This window comes from Rattus rattus, chromosome 8 (genome assembly GCF_011064425.1).
Source record: "Rattus rattus isolate New Zealand chromosome 8, Rrattus_CSIRO_v1, whole genome shotgun sequence".
NCBI classification, from domain to species: domain Eukaryota; kingdom Metazoa; phylum Chordata; class Mammalia; order Rodentia; family Muridae; genus Rattus; species Rattus rattus.
In genome coordinates this window covers 94,798,370-94,814,612 of record NC_046161.1, presented here as the reverse complement: position 1 = coordinate 94,814,612, position 16,243 = coordinate 94,798,370, and the positions used below count along the sequence as shown (strand labels likewise).

The following is a 16,243-nucleotide window of genomic DNA, read 5'->3' as shown; positions in this document are numbered from 1 at the left end:
GTACCCAAGTACCCTTGGACATTTGTACTTTACTTGGGCAATTCCTTCTGTAGAGACTCATCCCGGTCTCATCACCCACAGCTGGGGTCACATCTGTCACTATAGCCAGGAGGACATCTCCCTAGGCCACATGGGAAAAGATGGATACCCTCGTTCATCTTTGATTCTGTCAGTCCTTGTTCAGTCCAAGCATCACTTGACTTTTTCCATGGGTACAGGAGAAATGTCTACTCATCCCACACAGACACCACAGACCAAAGAAAGGATGCTGGGGACCAAACCCAGGGCCTTGCGCTTGCTAGGCAAGCGCTCTACCACTGAGCTAAATCCCCAACATCAAGATTTATTTATTATCTTCAGACACCAGAAGAAGGCATCAGATCCCATTACAGATGGTTGTGAGCCACCATGTGGTTGCTGGGAATTGAACTCAGGACCTCTGGAAGAGCAGTCAGTGCTCTTAACCACTGAGCCATCTCTCTAGCCCCAGAGTTCATTCTTTAAGGCTAAGCTTTACACGTTGTGTATGGGTTCACACTCTGTTTCTCCCATTAACGACCACCTAGCACGATCCCGTACTTCATCTCTTGGCAGTGGTACTGTGATGACCGTGGTCTGCAAGTACCTGGACTGTAAGCTGGATCTGATGCCTTGAGGGACATACCCATGAGTGGTAGAGATGGATCATACAGTGGCCCTACTTCTCGTGTTCTGAGGAACATCCATGCTGATTTCCATAGTGGCTAGACTAACTACTATTCCCACCAACAGTGGATTAGTGCTTCATGTGGGCCGATAGTCATTTAATGTCCAGAGTTTTGCTCCTTGTACTGTAACAAACTATTTCTGTATCCAGTTTTAAGTTTTCCTGTACCCAGCCTTCACCTCCCACATCACTAGAATGCTGCTTTGTGTTTTCTTGATGGTGGCCATTCTGACTAGGGTAAGGTGAAATCTAAATGGAGTACCCCCTTTGCTTTTATTAGCACAATATTAACTACTCCTTAACATAGGTTCGATTTACATTTCCCCAGGGACTAAAAATACTGGATTTTTTTATGTACTTACTATTTTTTAATTAATGAGCAACTGTTTCTTCATTTGCCTGTTTATTGGGTTATTTGGTCTTTGGGTGTTTAGTTTTTGTTTTTATATATTTTGGATATTAATCTCCTGTCAGGTGTATAGCTGGCAAAGACCCTGACCCCACCCCATTTTATGGGCTGGATGGTCAGTCCTCACTGTCAACTTGACAGGCTCTAGAGTCACCTAGGAGACGTACTTCTGGGTGTGTCGGTAAAAGTGTTTCCAGAGAGGTTTAATTGATAAGACCCAACTTAAGTGTGGTGGAACTGTTCCGTGCACCAGAGCCTGGATTGGAATAAAAAATTGGAAAACCAGTGGAGTAGCAGCCTCCATGTCTCTCGTGACCCAAGTATGGATACCGTACGAGCAGCTGTCTCCTGCTCCTGACAGCACAGCAGAGCCCCTTGTCACCTTTCCCTCCCCCAGCAGACTGTATCTCTTCAAACCATAAGCCAAAGCAAGTCCTTTTGAGGCTGCCTTTGTGGCAGCGATGGGAAAGGGAAGAGAATTCTTCCCCATGTAACAGTATCACATTTGTCTGTTCTTGGTATTATTTCCTGAGCTGTACTGCAGTGCTATTCAGAAATTCTTTGCCTATGCCTGTATTTCACCATGTTTCTTCCATAGTTTTCCCCAGCAGTTCCGGTATTTCGGGTCTTATATCTATCTAGGTCTTGCTCTGGTCTGAAGTGATTTTTGTGCAGGGTGAGAGACAGTTTCATTCTTCCACACACAGCTCACCCAGCACGAGGAAGCTGTCTTTTCTTCAGCCTTGGTCTTGGTGCTTTATTAGATATGTTTTATGGGCCTCTGTACTTCACAGTGGTTGTATCTGTCCATCCCTTAGTGCTCAGTCTTCTCTGGACTCGTGTGCCTCTTTGTGACCTCACTGAGAACCAGAGGCAGAATTTGGGCTTCACCAACTAAAATACATCCCTTTGGTAGGAGCCCCGAAGAAACAAAATGATAAATCCACAGTAGAAAATAATCACGTGAATGTCAGCTCTTTCCCCAAGTCTCCCTTGGTATGTGATGTCCTCCGGAAGCCACCCTCTTGTCAGGGACTGCCTCCTGCTTCTGCAGCTTCCCTTTCACCGTGGTTATCCTCAGCTGCCTGGCTGCCCCACATTCAGTCTATGCTGAGCACGGGACCAACCAGGAATTAAAAGCTTCTCCTTTGAGGTCACGCTTTACAAATGCAAATTAATCTTACCAAGGGCAGACAGTCAGTCTTCCAATCCATTTGTTCTTGGCCTGTTTTAGCTTAACCCAGTGCAGGGGAGCCAGGCAGCCAGAGGTCATAGTTTCCAGAAAAAGCCAAGTCCAAAGGAGCCAAGCAGGATGGGACAGGGATTTGCTACAGGACACTTGCCTGTTTCTGTGTCCGAGTTTTCTGAGTACCGCTGCTGTGGGCTCCCAGCCTGGCCCCTTCCTGACGCAAAGTTATCTTCTCTACCAGAACCAGAGACTAGTTTGCTGGACCTGCAACTCAATCCATTAAGAACGGAGGTGTTTATTTCTTGAGTGTCCAAGTGTCAGTGGTGCTATTGGTGACCACACATTAAAAGCATTCCCAGGACAGAATATCAACCACTATTGTGGCGTTTATTTTATTTTTTTAAAGCAAAGACTTAGACCAACACTGATCTACAGAAACACAATACACACCACAAATATTATTTTAAATTAGAGGTGCTATGGAGGATTACTTTTAATGATATGTTTTAGTTAATATGCACCAGTCTGCTCGCCACGTTGGTATCTCAGTGTTTACACTGAGCAAAACAAAATTCGAGGGAATATTCAGCTTTTATTTTCATGCTTTATCCCTTCAAACTCAAGGAGGAATTTATGCTCATAGCCTGTCACTGTGCCAGGAGTGCCTAGACCAAGGTTGCCAGTGGCTGTCACACTGAGCAGTGTACAATCTAATAGCACCAACGTACTGTGGCATAGATTTATGGAGTTATTACTCACCTCTGTTAACTCCTCAGATCCGAGACAGTAAACCCACAGTGAGGCTACTTCATCACTTTATGGGGAGGAAGACAAAGCCCAGAGAACTTAAGTTACTTGACAGCATAAGTAAACAAGAGAGGTCTAAAGTAGTCAGTGTGGTCAGGGTCAGCCATGTTCCTGTACCTCAGCCACTGCTCTCCAGAAGGACTGAGAAGGAACGCGTTCCTTTGTGTCACTCCAGTCGGTAATGCTTGCATAGTAAGATAGGCGAGTGGGGCAATAATGACTTTTCCAAACGTGTCCAACCAAACGAGACATGGCTGGGTGAGAAGACATATTCTGGGGGAGTAGAGAGGATCAAAGGACATCTGAGAGGCAAGAAACCACTTCTCTATCCCATAACTAGGACATGGGGGCAGCCACCTCCCAATTACTAAAGAGAGTGTCTCCAAGAGAGAACAACCAAGGGCCCCATCTCCAATGTCCCAGCCCCAGCCTAGGACTAGTAGATCCTTTCCAGGGATGTGTTGTTTCAGCTTGGATCACAGTCTTGCTCTCTTGGGTTCAACTGAAACAGAGCTTTTGCAAGTATGCCTACGGTGATGGCAAGACAAGAGTGGGTCAGCTTCAGAGAACCTGACTCTTGTCAGATCCAGGGTCACCAACTTGTCATCCCCAAGGCCTGCTGATCTAAGCAGCCTTTGATCAGACAGGGAGCTATGAGAAGCAATCAGGCATTACTACAGAGGCTACATCTGTCAGCATCTGTAGCCAGAGAGGAGGAGAGTGGAAAGGTGGAGAGACACACACCTAGGTGTGTAGGAAAGCATCCGCCTTGGCTGGAACTTCGAGTTCGCAACCCTGTACAAACCCTTAACTTCCCTGGACCTTAGTTTTAGGGAAAGCCACACCCATCGCCCAGAATCTTGTGAATACTAAATGAATTTCCAAGAGGAAAATACCTGGGGCCGCTGTAGGCATCCAGTGCTGCGTCTTTCTGTTCCAAGCACAGTGTTTCGTAAACTACTTGCCACACAGATACAGACTTTCTCAGAAAATACTGAAGATTTCTCCGCCGATATACATTTCATCGCCCACAGCAGGGAATGAGGTATGAGCACCTCCATAGGTAATGTTAGGATTGGTTTATCTGGGAAATATAAAGCCCCTCCCCTTAGCTTAATGTCCCATACATATTTGTTGGCTTCGTGAATAAAAAATGAGCAGATTGGGCAGAGGAGGGGCGATAAGAGGACTTGGGTGTCCTCACTCCCAGGAAGCCTTCCTGCGTTTCATCTGACTGACCTGCAGTCAGGCCACCCTTATTATTCTAGTGCTATCTCCCTTTGTGCCCTCTTCACTGTGTGTCCTCAGCTCCTCAGTTCGGCACAGGCATGGTGATTTGTTTGTTTCCACCAGAAGAGACCTCCCAGTCTACCTTGACTCTTTCGGATACCAAAATCCATAGATTTATAGTCCATACCGAAATGCATGAAAGGCAGGAGATTGGAACTTCTGTAGTCGTGTGGGAGATAATTAAGTTTTTTTGTCTTATGATTTTGTAAAGATTCAGACAAATGGTGAAAATGCTTACTACAGCGCTAGTGCACGGTAGGTGCTGCATGCACAGTAGTAGTATGTAGTAGGTGCTGCATGCACAGTACTAGTGTGCAGTAGGTGCTACATGCACAGTACTAGTGCACAGTAGGTGCTCCATGCACAGTACTAGTGCACAGTAGGTGCTCCATGCACAGTACTTGTTACACAGTAGATGCTTCACAATGGAAGCATCTGTGGGGCATGCTTGGGTCACCGTAAAAGGGTGCATTAACAGGGGCATCCGTGTTGGTCACCATAAAGTGTTGGGAAGGGATAGTTTGGTTTGTTTTTCTTTTTAAGTGGGGGTACTGAGGAGAACTTTAATTCACAAGCATGCACAACATGGAAGACTGCGTTCCAGAATTCAGTAGTGGAACCCAGCTTATGCCCAAAACAGAAACTAGACCATGGGGTATGAGAAACAGCATAATGTCACGGGGAACCATGGCTGTGCTGACAGGGCTACTTTGCTCCAGACAAACTGTAGCAGGCAATGAACCTTCAACAAGTGTGGCAGGCAGGACCAGCCAGTCTGACAGAACCATGTGAGAAAGCTAACAGCACTCAGGATAAGCCTGAGAGACTCAGGGACTGGACAATACCAAAGGAAGCAGGAATTCACCTCCTGAGGCCAACCTCCCCTCCACCTGCTCCCTCCTCGGGGACTTTGCCACCCACCTTCCCAGCCACCATCATTCTCCCCTGTCTTCAGCAAACATTTTGGTGAGGAGGGCAGGGTTGCTGAGAGAAGACACTGGCAGGCTACTGGCCCCATTCATTAGCTGTCCCTGCAGATGCTCCCGAGTTGGCCGTAGGAAAGGGATTCTTGGATGTGACCAAGACAGGCCTTTGTGTCTTTTCCCACTCCTTCTGGGTTTGGAGATTTGAAGCTGAGGGTGGGCAGATGCTGGTGGCTCAGGTCAGATGCCATGCAAGAAGTCTTTGGGAGTCTTGAAGGAATCCCATTGGAACTCAGCCTAAGCTGTGATTGTAGGCTCAGAGGGAACTTACGTATCAACCTGTGAAGCCAGGGGCTTGTGTCAGCAGGGGCAGGGAGACACAGCCCAGCACTGCCACCAGTAGCCCGAGGAGCCTTCACCCTGGTTTAGAGGCCTTCACTGAAGTAATGAGAACTTTGTGACACAGAAAAGAATTCCATAAGGAGGCATCGGGAAGCCCTTAATGTGTGTGTTTTTTTTAAAGATTTATTTATTTAATGTATATGAGTATACTGTAGCTGTCTTCAGACACACCAGAAGAGGGCATCAGATCCCATTATAGACGGTTGTGAGCCACCATGTGGTTGCTGGGATTTGAACTCAGGACCTCTGGAAGAGCAGTCAGTGCTCTTAACCACTGAGCCATCTCTCCAGCCCCTTAATGTGGTTTTTAAGCAGAGCAACATAGGGGAAAGTGAGACATATGTCATGGTGGGGGCTTCTCAACAGAGTCAGGCTTTAAAATGTCAATAATATGTGATTTTGTGATCTTTTTTACATGATTATGTGTGTGTATATATATATATATATACACACACACACTCACACATACATACACTCATACATGAGTATACGAGTATACCATGGAGCATTTGTGGGAGCCAGAGGAGAGCTTATGGCAGTTGGCTTCCTCCTTCCACAGTGTGGGTCTCAGGGATCAAATTCAGGTGTCAAGTTTGGTAGCAAGCACCCTCACCAACCAAGCCATCCCACGGGCAGTTTAGTGGCTTTTTAAGGTACATGATTCAAAGGGTATGATTTTCAACAAGATTTCAAGGTCGAAGTTTGAAAAGTAAGTGGAGTTTAAAATTTAAGTAGAAAAGGAAGCCAGGGGAGATGGTCAGTAGGCAAGCGTGAAGATCTGAGTTCAAACCCTCAGAACCCACAGAAAAGCCACGCATATAGTGTAAGCCTCTGTAACCTGGGAGTTCTTGCCAGAAGACAGAAGGTACAGCCAGGAGAATCCCCAGAAGCTCGTGGGCCAGTGATACACAGGAGCCAGTGGGGTAAGGAGCCAAACAAGGTTGAGGGAAAGCCAACCTCCCAAGTTGCCCTCTGACCTCCGCATGCACACGGTGGCATGCATGAAATATACAATATGCTTGTTTAGTGTCTTGCCTTATTGTGCATGATACTGTGAGGCAGTTTGTAGGGTGTATTGTCCAGGTTTGCAGGCAAGGGAAAGGAGTCCTAATACAGTTACACTCAAAGCCATGATATGGAGGGTCTGACATAAGCATGCTATTGCTTTTAATATTCTTGTTCGAGGTGTCTCTGGGGCAGTATCTTAGTCAGGGTTTCTATTGCTGTGATAGGCACCAGGACCAAAAGCGACTAAAGAGGGAAGAGTCTATTTCAGCTGTGGTTCCACATCAGAGTCCCTCGCTAAGTGAGGTCAGAAGAGGAACTCAAACAGGCCAGGAACCTGGAAGCAAGAACCGAAGCGGTAGACACGGAGGAACGTTGCCTACTGGCTTGGTCCCCATGGCCCGCTGAGCCTGCTGCTTTCTTATAGCACCCACGACCACCTGCCCCGGGGGTGGTGCCACCCACAGTGATCGGGGCCTTCCTCCTCTACTGACTCCAGCATGCATCAGGTTGACAGGAAAGTCCTGAGCACAGAAAGCTCACACCAGCTCTGAGCGTGACGCCCATGTCATCGACTGTGTTGGAGCGTCCTGACTCTCACAGCCAGCCTGAAGCATAAACGAGATCCTGGGATGAAGAGCTTCCTTCTCCAGCCCAAGACCCACCCCCAGGGAGTAACACTGCCCACTGGTAGGTGTGGTCTTCCCACATGAGTTAGCATAGTCAGGATAGTCCCCCACACCCACACCTGGGCCAACCTGGTCTACACAATCCCTCGCCAAGACTAGACTCTCTTCCCCTTGATTCTAGATGGTTATGTCAAGTTGACAGTTAACCATCCCAGAAATCAACTGCTAGTAGCTCAGACCGGTGGGTCTGCTTAACCTCTTCATTCTCTCATGATTTCAAGAGCAATGTGCTCACGTGAGAGGGCAGAAAGTGGCACAGATCCCTGGCCACCAGAGCCTCAGTTCAGAGTGCAAGTCCCCTGTGTGAATTCAGGCCCTGTGTGGGGCTCTCCGTGCGTCCTCGTTTCCCAATCTGCTGCAGAAAGCACTCCAGTTAGACACCGTTGTCTTCACTGTGGTTAAGAAAAGCAGCTGGCCTCCTTTGCCTGAGGCCCACAACCAGTACTTGTATCTCCAGCTATCACAGCGAGTATGGGAGCAGGGTACCCCAGAGCTCTGGACTGGGGCGTACTATTTCCGTGCTGCGAGATGAGATGCCCTACCTTCGTTGGGACAAAGTGATGACGATCAAACCTACTTTTGGGGTTGAACACTACCAGTACCAGGATAGTAGAGTGGGTCTGAGGAAGACAATGCACCATGTTACCCCCACACAGCCTCTGAGAACCAAGGCAACCTTGCTGTGTGGACTGAGTAAGCTGTGCATTCCAAGTCTGCTTTCTTGGTCAAGATGAGGGCTTTTCCTAGTAGCATTTACCCTGCATGCTCAGTTGGAATTGAAGTGAGCTTTTAAACTGTGTGTCCAGGGGGACTGGAGCGTTGAGTCAGCAGTGAAAAGCACTGGCTGCTCTTGCAAAGAATTTGGATTAGGTGCCTGGCACCCACGTGGCAATTTCCAACCATCAAGGGGATCTGATGCCCTCTTTTGGTCTCCCTGGGCACCGGGTACGAATGTGGTACACATATAATACATGCAGGCAAAACACTCACATAGAACTGCATCCCAACTCTTCACGCTGACCATTCCACCTCCAAACATCACACTTCGGTTGTTAGACAGGGAGTTGGAAATTGTGGGATATACAGCAGTAGCCATAGGCAAAGCAAAAGCCAGGTTCCATTTCTTTCTAGAAGCCAGCGATAGGTCAAGGGGGATTCTCAGCCCCTTTCTTCCATCTGGCCCACTGGTAAACAGAAGACCTCACCCCAGGTTGCTGAGAAAGTTGATCACAAACCTTTTCCTCAGCTATGTCCCCTGTCCGATGTCCACTAGCCATTTTCAATGTATCTCTTTGAGAATAATTCTGAATTTATATCAGATCTGGGGAGGTGGTTGTGAGGCTCCTAGGTATCCAGTCTCCTAAGGCACAGAACAATATCCAGAAGGCCAGTGACAGGCAGTGACAGGATTTACTAATGGTATGTATGAAAGACAAAGAGTTTGTTGAAATGCACAAGAAAGCAGCAGGGAGGGGTTTGCACAGGGTAAGGTGGAGGCAGGAGTCTTTCACAGAAGTTGGGGAGTCCTTGATGATGTCTCTTGAGACACCTATGTGGGGTCACTCTGGATAGAACTGGGCATCTCTCCATTTTAGTAAACACTCAGTTTAACAGCAGATTTTTTTTCCTTGAAATTGGCCCTTTAGGCAGGGTGCCATGGCTCACCCTGAATTAGGCTGTATCTCTCATGGGTCACTGGGGTCAAGGGCCTTGCAGACATGGTCTGATGGTTAAAGGGTTGAGACATTGCTTTTATTTTTTAGCCTTTTATTTCTACATCTCCTATACCATGGCATGTTTGTCACGGTTAATAAAACAATGTGCTTCCTTACGGTAATCATTACACATCACTGTTATCGCAGTGCCCTCGATTCTGCCTAAAGTCTTACCCTCGACCCCACAAACTACATTAGGTCTTCATGACTATCGGGTTCCTGAGAGACATGATGGGCTTCTCTCCCCCTACCCCCATGTATGTGTATGTGTGTGTTAATGTATACACAAATATGGGTGAGGCACATGCATGGACATCAGAGGGCAACTTTATGGAGTTGGTTCTCTTCTTATGTGGGTTCCAAAGGTGGAACTAGGTTACCAGGCTTACCACCAAGCCACTTCCCTGCCCTAGCCCTGTCAGTCCCGAGGTTTGTAAAGCGTTCAGCTTGGGACCTTTTCTGGTGGTGGTGTTTTATAATCACACTGGGATTACAGGCTTAAGGGAGCGAACTGGAAAGGTAAGGTGCCATTTCCTATCAATGTATAAGCTGTCCTCGTGACTCTAACCTGGCCAGTGTTGGCTCTGATCGCGTGGCTGAAGCATCCCAGCTCTGAGCTCCGTCAGACCATTTTCTTTGAAGTCTTTTTTTATGGGTTTGGGAGGACATTTGAGATGGGTTTTCTCTATGTGGCCCTGGCTGTCCTGGAATTCCCTCTGTAGACCAGGCTGTTTTTGAACTTAGAAATCCACCTGCCTCTGCCTGAGTACAGGGATTAAAGGTGTGCACCACCATGCCTGGCTGTCTTTATTTTTGACTGACTTGGAAATTTATACTTTCCCTGTGGTGAAAACATTTAAAAATTCATTTATTTTTGACATAGTTTCTCTGTAATCTAAACTGGCCTCCACCTCACCACCTCCTGCCTGAGCCTCCCAAGTGCTGGGACTAGAGGTGTGTCCCAGCACACCCAGGATTTCAAGGCTTCCTTTGGGTCATTTTGAAGTGCAGCACATGTCATTCACTGTAGTCGCTACAGTGCACAGTAGGTCTGCAGGGCTTTTCCTCTGTAACTGAAACTCTGACAACGTATCCTTCCTCCCGCTGACACTACCCTGGCCTCCGCATTCCCCAGAACCCCCTCCTGTTAACAGAGTCAGAGGCCATCAGAACCCGTTCTCTCTCCTCTGATGACAACAAGCCGTCCCCTGAATGTTGAGGACCCTGTTATCTTATCAGAGGCTGACCTTTTCATCCACCTGATTCCAACTCTCACTGTGTCTGTTGAGTCTTCGAGGGACCCTTTTGCTTGCTGGTACAAGTTCCCTCTCATTTTCCTCCCTTCTAGAACAGAGCCTTTGCAGGAACCAGTTGCCTCCAGCTTTCTTCTGTCCCACATGGTAGGAGCTTTGTAACACTCTTACTGTGTGCTTGCTCTCTTCTTTGTAGGGGAGGCACTGTATCACAGAAATCATAGAGCTGCAGGAAAACATTTAAAGCCTGTCTCTCCCCCTCCCTCACCCCCATGATGAAACCCATGATGAATACTATGTAGGGGTGTATTTCACGCCCTACGGTTCCTAGCGAGCCATTCTTAAACTTAGGACAGAAACCATATTCATCCCTTATTCCATTCATAAGTCTGGAGTTTGAAAAGAGGGTCATGTGTCTCTGCCCTTAGCCGGGTGGCTTGCTAAGGTTCTGACACCCTCTTCCCCACTGAACCAGCATGTGGTGCTGGCTGTTCGCTAGCTCTGAAGGCCAGGGTTCTGCCTCCGTTCCCTTCTACGCAGTCCCTCTTTCTAGGCTGTTCAGGTTTCCAGACAGCATGCTCGCTCGCTGGCCTCTAAGAGTGAGTACCCCAAGAACACAAGAAAGAGACCACACCCTTCATGTTTAGTCTCAGAAGTCATTCAGCCATAGTCAGGGGAGGGAACGAAGACCACCTCCGTGGGAGTGCCAGAGTCACTCTGAGGAAGATGAGTGGGTTTAGATGTGCTGTGGTGGTCACTTGTGGAAAATAGAAATTCTTCTTCAGACAGGGATGACAGAGGGTCTCCTCCCTCAGTAAGTATTCATGGTAGCTCAGGCTGAACTGGGTAGGAGGGCTGTAGCCCTGAAGCATCGATCCAGCCCTGGTGCTTCAGACAGAGCAGTTAGGAGGTAGGCCAGGCCTTGACTCAGAGATTACAAGCTCCCCAGCCCCTGGGATATTCCCAGCAAAGTCTCCAAGGCTCAGAAGCCGTCTAAGACAAGGTGTTTGTCTGCATTAAGTCACAGTCACTAAGGCTGATAACCAGAGGCACAGAGTTGCATTTGGGAACATAGGGTATCAAATTATGGTCATCAGTAACAGTGGTTATATTCTCAACAACTAGGTTGTCTTTATCTGACATTCCTCTGCTCATACAGGACCTTTTCCTGAATCAAAAACTCCCTCCGTGTTGAGGATCTCTTGAGCATCTAGGATCAAAGAAAGCTGAGCTTTTATCCTGAGCTGCTATGTGGCATGCTTTAGACCTTAGACAAATGGTTTGACCATATGATAGCTTGGAGCTCTTGGGGGCAGGGGGAACACAACCTACAAAATGAATCCTGCTTGTCTGTTTCTTGTTCCAAGAAAAAGGACTATGCCGTGTGCATGAGGTCAGGAGGAACCGGGAAAGAGAAACAAAAGAGGGCATGAACATGTGGTTGTGAACACACACACACACACACACACCCATGTTTTGCTAGAGAGCCTCTCAGAGCTACAGCACAAGATAACTCACACTGGCCAGAGGCCACAGGTGCGTCGGGGCACGCAGGCCCGACTCACGTGGTTTTCCTGCTTGCCTGTGTTCTAGAGACTGTGTTCTGGGAAGCAGTTCCCAGTGGAGTCATGGACCTCATCAGTCTGGCTGTTGAACCCGTGATCTCCGGACATTTCTGGAAGCCACCAGGTGACGGCCCCAGTTACTTCAGAGGCCTGAGCAGAACTTCTGCCCATCCACCCTGTGAATGGATACCCAGCTTGATGGGAGGGGGCTTGTGGAGCATGGCTGCCTGGAGAGGGGGAAGCAGCAAAAGATTTGTGCTACAAGCTCTTTAGTCAAGGTCAGGAGACCTGGGTTGCCGCTTCAGAGCAGTATCCCCTGAACTCAGTGATGCCTATTTAATTCTAAGCAAAACCATGCTCTGAAGAATTAGCATTTATTATGTGTGGTCTTTAAAGTAAAAAGGAGTCATTGGAGTTCAAAGAGCAGAACACATTAAAGTTCTGGAAGCACACTGAGTATAAAAAAGAGCTGGGGACTTGGGAACATCAGTGGAATTAGTCATGAAGTGTGCTAGCCTGACCTGCTTCCCCATCTGACCCTGTGTAGCTGTGGTTAACTGTAAATCATTTTACTGGGGGGCAGGGCCTCGTCTTCTCATGTATCAGATGGAGGGATTAAATGTCAATGGTCCAGACATCCTTTCCCAATTAGAAGAAAGTCTTGGGAATTGGGAAGTTCAGCACGTTCTCTTCATGGGCAGTGACCTACAATTTTTTCCAGGAGGATCCTCAGGTTTTGCCATCTTATGGGAGAAGAGCAAGAGGAGAGGAGAAAAGAGGGCCTAACATATGTTTTAAAAGGAGCCCACTCCCTCACAAATAAAATTCCATCCCTGTAGCCTTAAGTCCCAAATTCCCAACACAGTGGCTTTGGAAGTAAAAGTCAGTGACTGGTGATCTTTGGCAAACACTTCAAACCATTATACTGTGTTTTAGTTTTTCAAAATGGTGTGGTGGCACACGCTTAGAAATTCCAGCACTTAGGAGAATCAGAAGTTTAAGGCTAGTATGGGCTACGTAATGAGATCCTTTCTCAAATGAAGTAAATTTTAAAAAATGCTTGTAAAGAGGCTTAAAACTGTAGTAAGATATTTTTGCTGCCATTGTTCGTGAATCTTAGCGATGACTGGGCTCCGTGAGGCAGTTATGCTCGGTGATGGGACGTAGCCTCCTGTGATTGCCTAAGAGAGGATTAAAAAGTCAGTAGACAGACTACCCTGATGTGGCAGAGAATCTAGTTAAGAAGACATTTAAAATAATGAGGAAATTAAATGGAATTGTTAGTATAAATTATCAGTATAACAAATGTGTGTGTACAAGCCTAAACATACCATTTATTTTTAGGCAAGAGAGGAAAAACTCAACCTAGAAAATGAATTCCCAGAGATGGGGGATCATAACCTCTGGCTGTGCAGAACCTAGGGACAGAGGGTAGAGTGGAGGGGGACAAGCAGAGGAGTTCAGGGTGGGGAGTGCGGCTCAGTGGTAAAGCCTGCCTAGGACTCTAAAAAAAAAAAAAAAAAAAAGGTACATTAAATCAAAGCGGTTGAAATGTAGTCATTAGAGCCAGGTTTTACCAAATCCAGGCTCCTAAGCTGTGCGGCCATCGACAGGGTCTGCTGGCTTCCATCTGTCAGCTGCAGCACGGAGCTAAGAAGAAAACCTCCTGTCCACGTGCCTGCGAGGGTTCGCTCTTCCCGCAGGGTACGGTACAAGGAATGCTCAGCGTCTTATTGGCCACTTTGCTCACCACCACTCCCGTCCATGCCTGGGCCAGTGCCAGTGGCAGAACCTGACTGACCAACATGGACTGTGGGCAGTCAACTAAACACACAGGAGGAGGATGCCCTCTGCATCCCTTGAGATGATGACCGAAGCATGGAGATTTTAGGGAGGAGGAGGCCTTCCTAAGACATCTGGGCACCCATCAGTCTGTGGGGACCCACCCCAGCCCCCCATCCCACATACTTATCCTGACACGTTCCTTTTAAAATTTGGCTCTGCGTTTTAGGCATGTCAAGCTAGATTTTCGTTTTAGTGACTCTTACACATTTAGAGTTAAGAGTCTGGAGCCCCTTATGCAAATATATGCAAATGATATGCAAAGAGGCAGTCACCCCAGATTGAGGGGAGGGGAGTGTGTAGACCGGTACAAAAGGCCTTGAATGAAAATTTGCATGTGTTAGGGGAGCCCCTGGTTGAAGGCCTCGCACATGCTTGTGACAGTGCACATCACAGCCTTCACTGGCTAACAACCTTTTGTGTGAAGTAGAAGGGTGTAAGCTCTCCTCTGGTTTCCTTACTCAGGGTGACAGGAAGGCTGGAAGGGGTTGGACAGTTCAACCCTGGAGCTATTTTATGATCCAAGTGAAATTTTTTTATTTTAAAATAATGACTGTGATCCAGGCCGTTGCAAAAAACAGTTGCAAAGAGTGTTTTAGTCTGCAGAAGTCGAGCATGCAAGGGTCTACCACTGACCAAGGTGGACACACCCAGGTGAGCTCCCAGGCCCAATTTACAGCGGATTAGAGGACTTTATCTTGATTGGCTGGCTCTTGGGATATAGGAGTCTTTGGGATTGCTAGGGCTCTGGGGACATTCCAGAACCATTGGGGTTAGTGGGGGAGGCTGGAGACCGTTGGTGGGAAGCCTGGAAACTGCTGCTGACTCACCGGCTCTTGCCTCAGGCCAGGTGGCAGGGCAGCTTCTGATTGGCTGTCCATGACTTGTGGTTTTTCCGAATAACTAACTTGCCCAGTTCTGGGAAACAGAAATTTAGGCCTAGTCTCCCGAACTGCCAGTTTAAAGCCTGTCATGGAGTCAGCCTGTTTCAGTCCTCTCAGGCTCTCAAAGCTTGTAGACAATTCTATCAAAGTCTCCTCTCCCCATCCAATCGTCTGTGACTTACATAACCTGGAGGAATAATGTGGAGGTTTTAAGCCACCACAGAGTTTTCCAAGTTTCGTGAGCTCTCAGTCTTAGGAGTCTGAGGGCAGCATATTTTGGTTCAGAGCAAACAGCTACACCACACACCCCCAACCATCTAAGTGCTGTCAAACCAACCACACCTGGGTCACTTCCCTATACAATGAGGTTGGTTTAGGGTGAACTCTAGGGCCCCCGCACTGTGGTAACCAAAACATAGCACTCCGTGGCCCTCCAGAAGACACTTGGAGCATTTATAGTAGCAAAGGCCGGAAACTAAGTTAAGTGATGGAGAAGTAGCTTCACAGCCTGAAGCGAGGAGGAAAACTTCTGAGGCGTCTGAAGAGCAGCAGCAACAAGGATGCGTCAAGCTAGAAGCCACAGGAACTCCGGCCAAGGGGTGGGGCTGGGATGGGCTGAGCCCCTGCAGGCTCCTAGTGGGGAATCAGGGGGATTTCTTTCTCTAAGTGTTTTAAACCCCTTGTGTTCTAGAGGGCTGTTGGCATTGTCCTGGAGCCCAAGTGGCTCTCCTTCCCTCTGTGTGCCTGTCCCTGGGGTTAGCTGGCTTCTCTCTCTAAACTCTGCAGCCAAAACAATATAATTGTCCTTGGCTCCAGGGCTCTGAGCACCGGACACATTCTGTGTTCCAGCTCAGCAATCCTCTGGGGGACTCCAGCTACTACAGCAGCCACCAAATGGACATAGCTATCCCCTGCCAGCCCCTGTACCGAAAACCTCCCTAGCTCTGCCATGTGGTACCCAGAGGGTATAGGGGGTAGGATGAGCCCTCAGCTAGAAGGGAGTCTGGGGGAGTCTCCTTAAGACACATGTGAGGTGCTCCCAGCTGCCCTCAGATCGAGCTTTCCCTGTTTCACCAATCTCAGCCCCCGTGACTGGCCCTCAGATCATCTCCCATTGTAAACCACTCCCCCATCCCCACCCTCACCCCATGCCCTCATCTCCATCCCTCCCCTTCCAGAAGAGTTCTAATACAAAATGCCTAATGCTGGGCTGCTGTAAGAAAATAGCACTCCCTGGAGGGCTAAAACCTCACAGATACTTATTGCCTCAAAGCTTCTGGAGGCTGGAAGCTTAAGATCAAAGTAGTACCAAGGTTGGCTTCTTGTGGTACCATTGATTGGCTCCTCCCTCTTGCCGCTCTGCCCTCACAAGAGGGTCCCTTCTGTGTCCCCGTCATCACCCTGATGTCCCATCTCAGAAAGGGACCAGTCAAATTGGGTTAAGGTTCATCCTGCTAGCCTCTGTTCACTTGAATCTTTTTGAATGCCTCTCTTCAAAAAACAGTCGAATTCTGAGATTCTGGGATGGGGTGGGCAAAGGGCGGAGGGAGAGCATAGTTCTGCT

General features: G+C 48.0%; 1 protein-coding gene across 6 annotated transcripts in view; it reads left to right on the top strand.

Moving 5' to 3' along the window:
* The window catches only part of Tmem108 (transmembrane protein 108), a 280,807-nt gene that overhangs the window by 248,632 nt on the left and 15,932 nt on the right, over positions 1 to 16,243 (top strand). For 5 of the 6 annotated variants that reach the window (XM_032910381.1, XM_032910380.1, XM_032910383.1 and 2 more), the window contains one exon: positions 11,982 to 12,077. The exons of the other annotated variant lie outside the window; for it this stretch is intronic. In XM_032910381.1, coding sequence (XP_032766272.1) covers positions 11,982 to 12,077 — 96 coding nt within the window. The remainder of the gene's footprint in view (positions 1 to 11,981; positions 12,078 to 16,243) is intronic. 6 annotated transcript variants of the gene reach the window in all.